General features: G+C 48.7%; 1 protein-coding gene across 5 annotated transcripts in view; it reads left to right on the forward strand.

The window, feature by feature from the left end:
- The window catches only part of LOC144371504 (uncharacterized), a 338,074-nt gene extending 325,634 nt beyond the window's left edge, over positions 1–12,440 (forward strand). The window contains exons 2-3 of one of the 5 annotated variants that reach the window (XR_013431468.1): positions 5,118–5,371; positions 10,842–12,437. Coding sequence is in view for 1 of the 5 variants with exons in the window: in XM_078033819.1 (XP_077889945.1) it covers positions 7,441–7,504; positions 10,842–12,268 (1,491 nt within the window). In the remaining 4 variants the exon portion in view is untranslated. Of the gene's footprint in view, positions 1–2,630; positions 2,743–5,117; positions 5,372–7,037; positions 7,505–10,841 lie in introns of those variants that run through there. The other 4 variants (XR_013431469.1, XM_078033819.1, XR_013431470.1 and 1 more) reach the window with 4 other exon arrangements.
- Positions 12,441–13,540: the final 1,100 nt, after the last annotated feature.

Raw genomic sequence — 13,540 nt, forward strand, 5'->3', positions numbered from 1 at the left:
CTGCTGTGTTTCTGTTTTCTCCTATAAATTTGTTTTGGTTTTGTGTATCTGTGTGGTCTCTCCTTTGTGGTGGGAGACTATGCCTAGAAATATTGGGCTTTATTGTACTTTAAAGGTGATTCATTCAGCTCATAAAAGGCTTCTGGATTCTGTATGCATATAGTGATTTGTTGTCTGTTCTTAGGACTTTGATATTTAGGTTAGGTGCTATGATGGTATGAGGGTTAGTATGTCTTGGCTACTTTGGAAGATTGCTCTACTGAAGGGGGATACTAACAGGCAATTGGATCAGGGTGTTGGTAGTAGCTAGGTATTTAGGAGCCCTATAGAAAGCCTCGAAACATTCACCTATTTGCATTTAGACAATTACATGTAATGGAAGACGTAATGCTTGGGATGAAAGTGGGGGGGTAGGGGAAAGAAGGTGCTCTTAAAAAGAAAGAATGAGAAAGAGATAGATAGAATAGAGGAGAATGGAAAGAACAATAAAACTTGAAAAAGGAAAGAAAGAAGAAAAAGGGGAGAAAAAAACTAATACAATAGAAATTAAATAAAAATTGAAGTCTTAGACATCCATTTTTTTTCTTCCAGTAGGCGGAGCTGTGCCCTCCGAGCCGAGCTTCTGCCCTCTATGTGCTGACAGCAATCCCTGTAAGGCTCCTCCTGGGAGTCTCTCAATCCTGTTAGTCTAGTGCCATTTCACTTCTCCTGCCCTCCCCCCCTTCCTCCTGCCAGGCAGCCAGGTCCTGCTCACTGGAGGCGGTTCCCCAAGGATCTGGTTACACTTGTAGCCCCACTGCTTGCCCTATTTCCCGAATGACTAAGCACTCTTTCTGTCATTCATCCAAGCCCCAGTGCTGTGGAGTGGTAATCTGGGAAACAGCAGTTTAATTATTCCAGACCCCTTTGGTGGGCACGCCCCCGGAAACTGGTGGCTAAGACCTTGGGTGTTGCCGCTGGTGGTAGGAAGAGTTGGGAATCAAGAATTTCGTCTACTTTTCTCGTCCCCTACAGACACGCCCATGGAGAGATTTTTGAGGTTTCCTGGCTGTTTGTATCTCGTGGGGGTGGGAGTCACACACTTGCTAAAGCGGATTCCACTGGGAAGGAATCTCATCAGCTGAACTCTGGTGACATCACCTCTCTGCTATGGTGGGCCTCAGGCTTCTTGTCAGAGTGTCCAAAGAGAGGGGTGGGAATGGCCTGTCTCTTGTCTGACCCAATCTTGGTTGGTTCCTGGTTCGCTATTTCATGAAGCGTTGGTTAGAGACCTCTTCATAGAGTCCCTGCGCCGCACCTGCTGAGCCGCCTTGGAAGCTGGTCGCTGCACAGCAGCATCCAGTCACCGTGCAGCAGCGGCTGGTCACTGTGCAGCGGAGGTGGGTGTCAGGATTGGACCTCCGCGCCACATGGTGGAGATTCACTCGTCTTGGGAAAACTGTCACCTCCAATAATCCTACTAATTCCCGACAGATCTCACTTCAGCGGAATTTTGCTAGAAGTTTCTCAGCAGGTAGAATCTAAGCGCATTAATGCGTCTCTCTGACCCCGTTATCGAGGAGGTACTGAAAGTGCTGCCTCCCCACCCGCCGCCATGTTGGGTCTTGAATCGGACTTTATCTCTTAAAGAGTCAAAAAGTGGAAGCGGGTCTTCTGTAGGCTGGTGAAGCCAGGGCCTTAACCAGTTGAGTTTGCCCAACAGTTTCTGTCATTCCACCAATGGGACAGAGTCCAACTTAAGTTCAGCCTCTGGAATTTTAAAAAGGGGTAAGGTCTGGACCTTGTCATTAGATAAACATAATCCTCCCTTCTGTAAGAGAGCCCAGAGTTCCTTATAGGTGGAGCCCAACGCTTTAGCATCCTCTGTTCCAATAATAATGTCATATCCATGTGAACACATAGAATCATATTCGATCACGTCCAAAACGGTTGCAGGACTTGTAAAACATAATGGTGACAAAAGGCTGGACAGTTAGTCATGCCCTGGGGTAACACCACCCACGCATATCTTTGGTCTGGCCCCTGGAAGTTAACAGAGGGAACAGAGAAGGCAAACTTTTCACAGTCCTGAGGATCAAGGGGAATAGAAAAGAAGCAATCCTTGATGTTAGTCACAATGAGAACCAAATCCCGAGAAATGGAGGGGATCCAGGGTAGCCCTCGCAAGGGGGTACCACCAGCAATCATCCACTCATTAACCTTTCTTAGGTCCCGTAACATTCTCCATTTCCCTGTGGCCCTTTGTATGACAAATACAGGACTATTCCAAGGGCCCAGAGAGGGCCTAATATGCCCTGGGATAAGTTGTTCTGATATTATTGCCTTTAGCTTTTGTAGTTTATCTAGGGGAAGCGGCCACTGTGCCACCCATACTGGAGGGCCCAGAAGCCATTGAATGTTGGGGATGGTAGGAACAGTGGCCTCTAGAATTGGGGGTGAGGACTCACACGGGGTGCAAGAGTGTTCCGCCTCGATGTCTCAAAAAGTGGATTCCCCCAGTCATCGCTAAGGGAACCCGATGGTCCAAACTGTTGTTGGCACTCCTCTTCCTCTAGGATATCATCATATTTCCCTTTGTGATCTGTGGTGATGATCATCTCAGCTTCCCCCAAAATATCCTGTCTCTTCAGATCAGCTGTCAGGCCAGACACCACCAGAGGACATACCCCTCCCTGACTCCCATCTGCATCTTTTCATGTAAGCCGATCCTTGGTTTTTCCAGACCTTGTATTGCCCCCCACCCCCAATAACTGAGGTCTGGGAATCAGCTTCCATAGTGGGGGAACCTCCTCCTTCCTTAATACTGTCTGGTCCGCTCCAGTGTCAATCAAGCAGCGGAACATTTTATCTACTATGAAGATGTCCATTTTGGGCCTAATTCCCGGGATTATGGAGAGTTTCCAGTGGACCCTAGGCAGGCCAGTAGGCGAAGTGCCTCCTTTGGGTGACAGGGCTGGAGGGCACCACGTTAGTAGTTTAAAGGCTTCTCCTCAATATCAAATTTGGACTTACAATCCCTCCGCCAATAGAATCTCTTTCTACACAGGGGCAAGGCATCTAAGGTGGAGTTTGCCTCTTGGTCAAATCTGAGGGACGTTCCTGCGGGGCACTGGGTCTTATTTGTCCTGTAGGGCACTCTCTCTTGAAGTGGCCCTGTTGACAACATTCATAACAAACCCCTCTCCCGGCGCCACTGGAAAAGGCAAGTGCTGTAGTAAGAGCCTCAGCAAGCAAAGCCGTTTGGGCCTGCAAGGCCGCGACCAACGACTATGATTGGTGGGCCTGAGTACCAACATCCTTAGTGGCAACTATCCACCTCTCCATAGATCTGTCCTTCATCCCTGCACAGGCTAGCTTGTGGTCTGTAGTCATCACCTCCCAGACCAGCATCTTGACAAATTGGTCCCGAAGGGGTCCTGGAGGGAATTACCTTTGGAAGGTCTTTTTCATACTCTCGATGAAGGTGGCAAGATCCTCAGTAGCCCTCTGAGTAACTCCTGCTATCAAGGGCTCTGAGTGGCCTTCTTCCAACTTCTTCCATTCCACCAGCCCCAAAGCCCATACCTGCTCCTGGTAGGGGCAGGGATAGCAGCCTGCTGAAGGCCTGTGGAAAATTGACCACTGGACCCCGATGGTATCCCATAAGTTACAAGAACCGGGGGGTTTACAGCCTGATTCCTCTAAGCCTGAGTGTGGCACTCCTCATTAAATAAAGCTCACCACTTCAGGTACAGGGGACCAGGAAACACGGCCTTAGTTAAGTTTTCCCAGTCTTGGGTGGTACACTGTTGGTGGGCCAGACCCTAGAGGAGGGTTTTGGCCCAGGATGAATTAGGTCCATACTTGGAGACAGCCTTTTTGAGTTCTTTCAAGTCTTGGGCCTCCCAGGGATACCATAAAGCCGGTCTATGGCCCCCAGGATAAGCATTTACCAGGAAAGCCATACAAGATGGCAGCTTCCCCAGATTTTCCAGGGTTCCACAAGAGGGTGGAGAATTTCCGTGGCGGGAGGGGTGATAATATGGCGGTGGCCACTCCCCATCCCATCTCTCTATCATGTGTTCCGGGACAGGGGAAATTGGTGTGGAACCCAGAAGACCAGGCCAGGGATCAAAAAGATCTAAGAGGCCATTGTCAGAGGGAGCTCTTAAATCTTTCTCTTCCTGGGCAGTGAGAGGACTTACTCGCTGTGACCCAAGAGGCTCCTTAACAATGGCTTCCCAGTCAGGGTCGTTGTACTTAGTATAAGATTGCCCCATCTTTTCCAGGGAAACCCTTACCTTGAAACTCCCTTGGCTTGGATCGCCGATACTTCCTTGGCGTCCGGGTTTGGTGTCCGGGTTCGGTGTCCCTGTTCGGGCACCAGATATTGGGGTTTTTAATCCCCTATCTCCTCCTGACTGGCGGGAAAAGTGGGAAAGCACGCCCCGACCAAGACAAGCCAAGAAAGGTAAAGGTCGACTGGTGGCCTGCACCCAGCCCTCCCTCGCTGGAGGACAATAAGACGCGCCAGGGAGATGAGTTGAAGCAGGATCTCATTTATTCAGGAAGTACACACAGTTATATACTACAAAGGAGCCAATCAAGATAAAGGTCTTAGGGTGAAGTGAGTTCACATGTACACCCACCCCAGAGTCTGTAAGGGAAGCACAAGCTGTCCACGAGGGCGGGTGAGTCCTGGACCTATCCTGGAGGTGGTCTGCCTCTTCCTTCACTGGCCACAGCACCTCCTCCTGGCTGATCACCAGGAGCCATCCCAGGCACATGTGCAGCCACAAGACAGGGAAGCATGCAGCCAGGCCCTTCAGAGCTACACCTCTGAATATTTTTATTTATTTATTTATGAATTTATTTTTATTATGAGACAAGGTCTCGCTAAGTTGCTGAGACTGGCCTTAAACTTCTGATCCTCCTGCCTCAGCCTCCTAAGTTCCTGGGATGACAGCGGTTTGCTCTAGTCCCTGGCTTTCCTGTTTTTTTTTTTTTTTTAATGTGACTACTACACAGTGCTCAAGTATATATGTGTCTCCTGTTTGTGCCCCACATTATATCTCTCTTATTCTTGTGGTTTTTTTTTTTTTTTTTTTTTTTTTTTTTTTTTTTTTTTTTTTTTGCAGGGGGTTGCTGTGGATTGAATTCAGGAGCACTCAACGACTGAACCCTATCTCCAACCCTATTATGTATTTTCTTTAGAAACAGGGTCTCACTGAGTTGCTTACTGCCTTGCTTTTGCTGAGGCTGACTTTGAACTGGTGAACCTCCTGCCTCAGCCTCCTGAGTCCCTGGCATGACAGGTGTGCACCACACCCAGTTTTTACTCATCAGAGAGCAGTATTTTTGGAGGAAGCAGGTGCTAAGTATCGTGATGAATGTAAGTATTACTTCCTGAAGTGATGTCATTGTGGGCTACATAAGCCAGCATTCCTGTGGTGTCCACACCATGACCAGCAATGTAATAAATGTCACTTGTCTCGTCTCCACAGAGCAGCAGGATAGGCACTGACTGTCTCTGCATTTCCAAAAAGCCACATAGACCAAGAGACTAAAGATAGGCCAAGAGCAAGGACAGGGACCAGGCTAGGAGAGCAGCCACCCCCAGCCTGGTGCCTGGGCAATGGCACCTCATGAACCCATCCTCACTGCTGTGCTGGATTTGGAGCTTTTAGGGGTCACAGATATGTGAGGGCTCCAGCTCCTTTTCTTCACAGTGTTCCTGGTCATTACATGCTAACACTCCTGGGCAACCTGCTCATTATCACCCTGACCTTGGCAGACCGCCGCCTGCACACTCCTATGTACTATTTCATGCGCCATTTCTCCCTGCTGGAGGTGGGGTTCACGTCCAGGGTCACCCCACAGATGCTGGCCCACCTCCTCTCTGGTCACAGAACCATTGCCTGCGCCAGGTGCTTTATGCAAACAAGGCTCTACTTCATCTTGGGCACAGTGGAGTCCTTGCTACAGGCTGGTGACCGGTACCTGGCCATCTGCCTCCTGCTGCAGTATTCCACTCTCATGAAGCCCCGGGTGTGCAGCTGGCTGGTTCTGGCCTGTTGGGTCACCAGCGTCTTGGTCCTTGAGGTGCTGTGTGCCTGGATGTCCTTCCTGCACTTCTGCGGTCCCCGCATCCTCAACCACTTCTTTTATGAAAGCACTCCCTTGCTGGAGCTGGTGTGTGATGACACCAGGATTCTGCAGCTGGTCAGCTTCCTGGGGCCATATGCACCCTGGTAAGCTCTGTGCTTGTGATGGTTTTGTCATACTGCTGCATCATTCACACTTTTCTGCACCTGCCCGTATCTGGGGGCCGCAGCAAGGTCTTCTCTATTTGCTCCTCCCACACGCTGATGGTTTCACTCAGCTATAGGAGCTTCATAATCATGTACCTGAAGCCCATTCAAACTGGGAACATGACCCTCAACAAAAGAGTGGCTTTTTTCAACACCATAGTGTCATGCCTGCTGAATCCCTTCATATACTGCTTCAGGAATGATCTAGTCCAGAAAGCCAGCAGGGATGTGCTTCTCAAGGGGAGAGTGCTTTCTTCTCAGATATTCAGAGGGAAAACTTTCCAATGCTCTGCTACTAAGCACGGCACAGTGGCACACACCTGTGATCCCAGTGGATGGGGAGACTGAGGCTGGAGGATAGCACAGTTGAGGCCAGCCTCAGTAACTTAGTAAGGCCATAAGCAATTCAGCAAGGCATTGTCTCAAAAAAGAAGGAGGAAGAGGAGGAGGAGGAAGAAAAGAAGAAGCTCTATTTCTTTTGGTTTCATTTTATTTTATTTTTCAATGAACATGAAGACTATTTTACTAGAGTGAAGAAAAAAAATATTAGTTCAAATATCTGCTGGGGGGCTGGGAATGTGACTTAGAGCTCTCCTGGCATGAAGGTTCAAATCACTAAGCACAAAAAAGAAACAAATAGATAAATAAAATTATAAAAATAAAGAAAGAAAAGAAAGAAACAAACAAACAACAACAACAAAAAAAACCCTGCTGGTTCTCTGCTGTAATCCCAATTACTTGGAAGGATGAGGCTTGGATATTACAAGCAAAAGTGAGGTGCTAAGCAACTCAGTGAGGTCCTGTCTTAAAATACAAAATAGGCCTGGTAATGGGGCTCAGTGGTTGAATACACTGAGTTTAATCTTCAGTACCCCCCCCAAAAAAATTTGATGCTGGTAACTTTAAAGTGGAGAAAATTTACAAACCCTTTTTTGTCCAGCTGATCAAGGTCAAGGTCAATAGTGACAGGTCATGTTGACATGTGCCCTTGCCATGGTGTGATACAAATTTCTCTTTAACTTTTGTCATCTTCTACCAGAAACCAGTGACCCCAGGATGATAATTAGAAAAACTTTAGACAAATTCCAGTAGAGGGAGACACTATAGAATAACTGACCAGTGCTCCTAAAAGCTATCAAGGTCATCAAAGATGAGGAAGTCTAGGCACTGTCATGATGAAGAAGAGCCAAAGGGGACTTGCTACCTTCATGGAGGTGGGTGGTCTTTAAGCAGAATCCTACACCAGTGGAACTCAGGAAATCTGAGTGACCCATGGACAAAATTTAGTAATGCTTCATTGATTGTAACAAACATGCCATGCTAATATGCCTCATTCTCCTCCTCCTCCTCCATCTTTTTTTCTTCCTTCTCTACCTCCTCCTCCTCCTCCTCCTCCTTCTCCTCCCCCTCTGCCCTCTCCTCATTCTTCTCCTCATCATCATCTTCATCTCTCCTCCTCCTGCTTTCTCCTCCTCCTCCTCCATCTCCCCCTTCTCCTCCTCCATCTCCTCGTCCTCCTCCTCCTACATCATCTCCTCCTCCTGCTGCTCCTTCACTTCCTCCTCCGAATATCTCACCTCTTCCTCCTCCTCAATCTCCTCCTGCTCCTTCTCCTCCTACTCCTCCTGCTTCTACTTCTCCTCTTCCTTTTCCTTGTTATCCTCCTCCTCAACCTTCTCCTCCTCCATCTCCTCCTCATCATCATCCCTTTCCTCTTCCTCCACCTCCTCCATCTCCTGATCCTCCTTCTCCTCCTCCTCCTCCTCCTCCTCCTACATCATCTCCTCCTCCTGCTGCTCCTTCACCTCCTCCTCCAAATATCTCACGTCGTCCTACTCCTCCATCTCCTCCTGCTCCTTCTCCTCCTACTCCTCCTGCTTCTACTCTCCTCTTCCTTTTCCTTGTTATCCTCCTCCTCAACCTTCTCCTCCTCCATCTCCTCCTCCTCCTCATTTCTCTCCTCTTCCTCCACCTCCTCATCTTCTGATCTTCCTTCTCCTTCTTCTCCTCTTCCTTCTCCTCCTTGTCCATACCCTCCTCCTTCTCCTCCCTTTCTCCTCCAATTCCTCCTTCTCTTTTTCTCCTCATCATATTCAACATCATCATCTCTACTCCATCTCCTCCTCCTCCTCCTCCTCCTACATCATCTCCTCCTCCTGCTGCTCCTTCACCTCCTCCTCCAAATATCTCACGTCGTCCTACTCCTCCATCTCCTCCTGCTCCTTCTCCTCCTACTCCTCCTGCTTCTACTCTCCTCTTCCTTTTCCTTGTTATCCTCCTCCTCAACCTTCTCCTCCTCCATCTCCTCCTCCTCCTCATTTCTCTCCTCTTCCTCCACCTCCTCATCTTCTGATCTTCCTTCTCCTTCCTCTCCTCTTCCTTCTCCTCCTTGTCCATACCCTCCTCCTTCTCCTCCCTTTCTCCTCCAATTCCTCCTTCTCTTTTTCTCCTCATCATATTCAACATCATCATCTCTACTCCATCTCCTCCTCCTCCTCCTCCTCCACCTCCTCCTCCTCCTCCTTCTCCTCTTCGTCCTCTTCCTTCTCTCCTCCTCCCACTACTTTTCCTCTTCCTCCTCCATCTCCTTTTTTGTCATTTATCTTCTTCTCTTCTCCTCTCTCTCCTCCTCCTCCGTCTCTTCTTCCTCCACCTTCTCCTTCTCCTCCTCCTCATCATCCCTCCTCCTCCCCTTCTTCTCCCCCTCCTCCCCTTCCTTTTCTTCCTACCTCTCCTACTCCTTCTCCTCACTCTCCTCCTCCTCCTCCTTCCCCTCCTACTTCTCCTCTTCCACCTCATTTTTCTCCATCTCTTCCTCCTCATTCTCCTTGTCCTCCTCCTTCTCCTCTTCAACATCATCATCTCTCCTCCATCTCCTCCTCCTTCTCCTCCAGCTTCTTCTCCTTCTATTCCTAATCTCTCTCTCCTTCTCCTCCATATCCTCCTTCTTCTTCACCTTCTTCTCCTCAATCTTCTACTCATTCTTCTCACAACCTTCTCCTTCTCCTCCCTCTTTTCCTCATCCTCCATCTCATATTTTTCCTTCTTCGGCATCTTCTCCTCCTCCTGCATCTCCTCCTCCTGCTGCTCCTTCTCCTCCTCCTTCTCCTACTCCTCCTTCATCTACTTTTTCTGCTCCCTCTCTTCCTCCTCCTACCCCTCCCTTTTCTCCTCTTTCATCTCCTCTTCTCCTCTTCCAACTCTTCCTCATCCTCCATCTTCTCCTCCATCTCCTTCTCCTCATGCATCCCTCTCTTCCTCCTCATCAACATCATCATCTCTTCTCCTCCTCAATCTCCTTCTCCTTTTTCTTTCTCTACTTTTCCTTCTCCTCATCCCTCCTCCTCCTTCATCTTTTCTTCCTCTTCCTCCATCTCCTCCTCTTCTTCTCCCTATACTACTCCTCTTTCCTCTCCTCTTCCCCCTCCTCCTTCCCTCCTACTCTTTCTTCTCCTCCTCCTCCCACTCTTTCTCCTTGTCCTCCTTGTCGTTTTTTTTCTCCATATCCTCCTGCTCCTCCTCCATCTCCTCCTTCTTATCCTCCATCTTCTCTTTCTCCTCCTTATCTCTTTTTCTACTCCGTCTCATCATCATTATCTCTCCTCCTCCTTCTCCTCCTTTCTCTCCTCCTCCTCCTTCTCCATCTCCTCCTCCTCCTTCTTATCTCTCCTCCTCCTCCTCATCATCATCATCTCTTTTTAATCTCCTCCTCCACCTCCTCCTCTTCCTCCTTCTTCTCCTCCTCCTTGCCTCCTCCTGCTCCTTCTTCTTCTCCTCCTCTTCCTTCTTCATCTCCTCCTCCTCCTCTTTCTACACCTCCATCTCCTCCTCCTCCATCTTTTCCTCCTTTCTCTTATCCTCTTCCTCCTCCATCTCATCCTCCTACTCCGTTTCCTCTTCCTACTTATGCTGCTTCTTCTACTCCTCCTCATCTCTCTCCTCTTTCTCCTCCATCTCCTTTTCCTCTTCCATCTCCTCTTCCTTCTGCTTTATCTTTTCCTCCTCCTCCTCTCTCCTCCTCCTCTTATCTCTCCTCTTGTTTCTTCTCCTCCTCATCATCATCATCTCTCCTACTGTTCCTCATCTCTCCTCCTCCTCCTCCTCCTTATCATCATCATCATCGTCATTATCATATCTCCTCCTCCTCCATCTTTTTCTCCTCCACCTCCTCCTCTTTGATCTCCTCCTCAGTCTCTTCCCTCTACTATTTCTACTCCTCCATCTCTTCCTTCTTCACCTCCTGTTTCATCTTCTACTCCTCCTGCTCATCTCTCTCCTCCTCCCTCTTTTTCTCCATCTCTTCTACTTCTCCTTTTTCTCCTCCTCCATCTCCTCCTGTTGCTTCTTCTCCTCCTCCTTTTTCTCCTCCATCATCTCCTCTCCTCCTCTTTCAACTCCTGCTCCTCCGCCTTCTCCACCTCCATCTCCTCCACCTCCTTTATCTCTTCATTGTTCTCCTTCATCTCCTCCTTCTTCTCCTCCCTCTCCTCCTCCTCCTGGTCCTCCTAATCACTCCTTTTGCTCATCTCTTCTCTTTCTCCTCCTCATCAGCATCATTTCTCCTCTTCCTTCTCAATTCTCCTCCTCCCCTTCATCATCATCTTCATCATCTGTACTCCTCCTCTTACTTGTCCACCTACTCCACCTCCTTCTCCTCAATATTCTGCTCCTCCTTCATCTCCTCCTCCTCCACCTCCTCCTCCTCTATCTCCTTGTCATCCCCCTCAATCTCTTCCTCCTTCTCTTCTTTTCTCCTCCTCTTCCTCATCCTCCTGCTCCTCCTAATCTTTGCTCCTACTCCTTATACCTCCAACTCCTTCTTATCATCATCACATCGTCTCTCATCATCATCATCTCTCCTCCATCTCTTCCTCTTCATCTTCATCCTCCTCCTCCATCGCCCCCTCCTCTTCCTGCTCCTTCTCCTCCACCTCTTCCATCTCCTTCTCCTTATCCATCTCTTCCTACTCCTCTGTATTCTTCTTCTCTGCCTTCTCCTCCTCCTTCTCCTCACTCTCCTTCTCCTCCACTTCCTCGTCTCTCTACTTTTCCTCCTTCTTCTCCTCTCCCTCCTTCTCCTCCTCCTCTATCTTCTTTTTTCTCCTCCCGTTCCTCTTAAACTCTCCTTTCTCCTCCTCATCATCATCTCTCCTCTGTCTCTGCCTCCTCCTCCACCTCCTACTCCTTCTCCTTTTGCACCTCCTCTATCGCCTCCTCTTTGTCCTGCTTCTTCTCCCTCTCCTCTTCCTACTCCATTTCATCTCTCCTCCTCCTACGCATCATCATCATTATCTCTCCTCCATCTCCTCCTTTTTCTCCTCATTATTATTACTATTCTCCTCATTATTATCTTCTCTTTCTTCTCCTCCCCCTCATCCTCCTACTTCTCCCCATCCTTCTCCTCCTTCTTTCTCTCATCCTTCTCTTCTATCTCCTCCTTCTTTTTCTCTGTCTTCCTTCTTCTCCCTCTTCTCTTCCATCTCTCCTCCTCCTCCTCCTCCTCCTCCTTTTCTTTTCGCTCCTCCTTTTTCTCTTCTTTTCCCTTCTCCTCTACCTCCCTCTCCTCTTCCTCCGACTCATCCCTCCTCCTCATCGTCATCATCTCTCCTCTATCTCCTCCTCCTCATCATCCTACATCTCTTCCTCCTCCTTTTCTTCTTCTTCTCCTCCTGCTCATCTCACCTCCTCCTTCTCCTCCATCTCCTCATTTCTATCATCTTTCTCCTCCTCCTCTTCCTGCTCCTCCTGCTCTTCATTTTGCTCTTCTCTCTCCTCCTACTCCTCCTCGTCCTCCTTCTCCTCCATCTCCTCCTCCTCTTATTCCTCCTCCTCCTTCTCCTTCTTCTCTTTCTCTTGTTTACCTCCCTCCTCCTTCTCCCTCTCCTCCTCCTTCTGCTCTTTCTCCTCCTTTTCCACCTCCATCTCCTTCTCCTCCATCTCCTCCTCCTCCTTCACCCTGTCCTCATCCTCCTCCTTAAAAACATCATCACTAGTCAATCTCCTTTCTCTGCCTCCTCCTCTTATTCCTCTTCCTCCTGTTCCTTCTCCTCCTCCTCCTTTTCCTCTTTCTCCTCTTCATCTCTCTTCTCCTTCTTAATCTCCTCCTCCTCCTCCTTCTTTTCCTTCTCCTCCTCCTCCTTCTTCTTCTCCTTCTCCTCCTTATGTCTCTTATCCTCTTGGTTTCTCTCCTCCTTCATCTTTTCTTTCTTCTCCTCCTTCTCCTCCTCATCCTCCTCCATATACTCCCCCTCCTCCTCCACCATCTCCTCCTCCTTCATCTCCTCCCTCTTCTCTTTTTCCTCCTTCTCATCTCTCCTCCTCCTCCTCATAATAAACATCATCTTCTCTTCTCCATCTCCTCCTCCTCCTCCTCCTCCTCCTCCTTCTCTTCCTCATCCTCTTTCTCCTCCTGATCCTCCTCCTTCTCCTCCATCTCTTTCTCCATCTTCCTCTTCTCCTCCTTCTCTTCCCCCTCTTCCTCCCACTTCTCCTCCTCCTCCCTCTCCTCTTCCTGCTCCTTAATCTCCTCCTTTTCTTCCTCTTTTCGTTCACCTCTTTCTCCCCTCCTTCTTCTCCTCCTCTTCCTTCTCCTCCTCCTCCTTCTCTTTTCTTCCTCCTTCTCCTCCTCCTTTTTCTTCTCTTCCTTCTCCTTCTCCTCCCCCTCACAGTCTTTCTCCTCATCCTTCATCTCCTACTTCTCATCCATCTTCTTTTCTTTTCCTTCCTTTCCTCTTTTTTCTCTTCTATTTTCCTTCTCCTCTTCCCCCTTTTCTCCTCCTCCTCCATCACCTCCTCCATCTCTTCTTTTTTCTTCTCTCTCCTCCTATTCATTACTCATTCTTCTCATCATCAACATCATCATTTTTCCTAAATCTCCTTCTTCTCCTCCTCCTCCATCTCCTTCTCCTTCTCCTCCTACTCCTTGTCCTCCTCCTCCTCATCTCTCTCCTTTTTCTCCTCCTCCTTCATCTCCTCTCCTCTTCTTCAATCTCCTCCTTTTTCATCTCCTCCTCCTCATCTTCTTCTTCTTCTCCTCCTCTTCCTCCTGCTTCTCCTCCTCCATATCCTTCTCTTTCTCCTTCCTATCCTCCTCCTCATTTCTCCTACTTCCCCTCATCTCTCCTCCTTCTTATCATCATCATTTCTTCTTCTCCTCCCCTCCTTCTCCTCCTCCTCCTCCTCATCTTTTCTCCTTCTCCTCCTCCCCCTTTTGTCCTGCTCCTCCTCCATCACCTCCTCCTCCAATTCTT

The sequence above is a fragment of the Ictidomys tridecemlineatus genome, chromosome 16, assembly GCF_052094955.1.
Source record: "Ictidomys tridecemlineatus isolate mIctTri1 chromosome 16, mIctTri1.hap1, whole genome shotgun sequence".
Taxonomy (NCBI): domain Eukaryota; kingdom Metazoa; phylum Chordata; class Mammalia; order Rodentia; family Sciuridae; genus Ictidomys; species Ictidomys tridecemlineatus.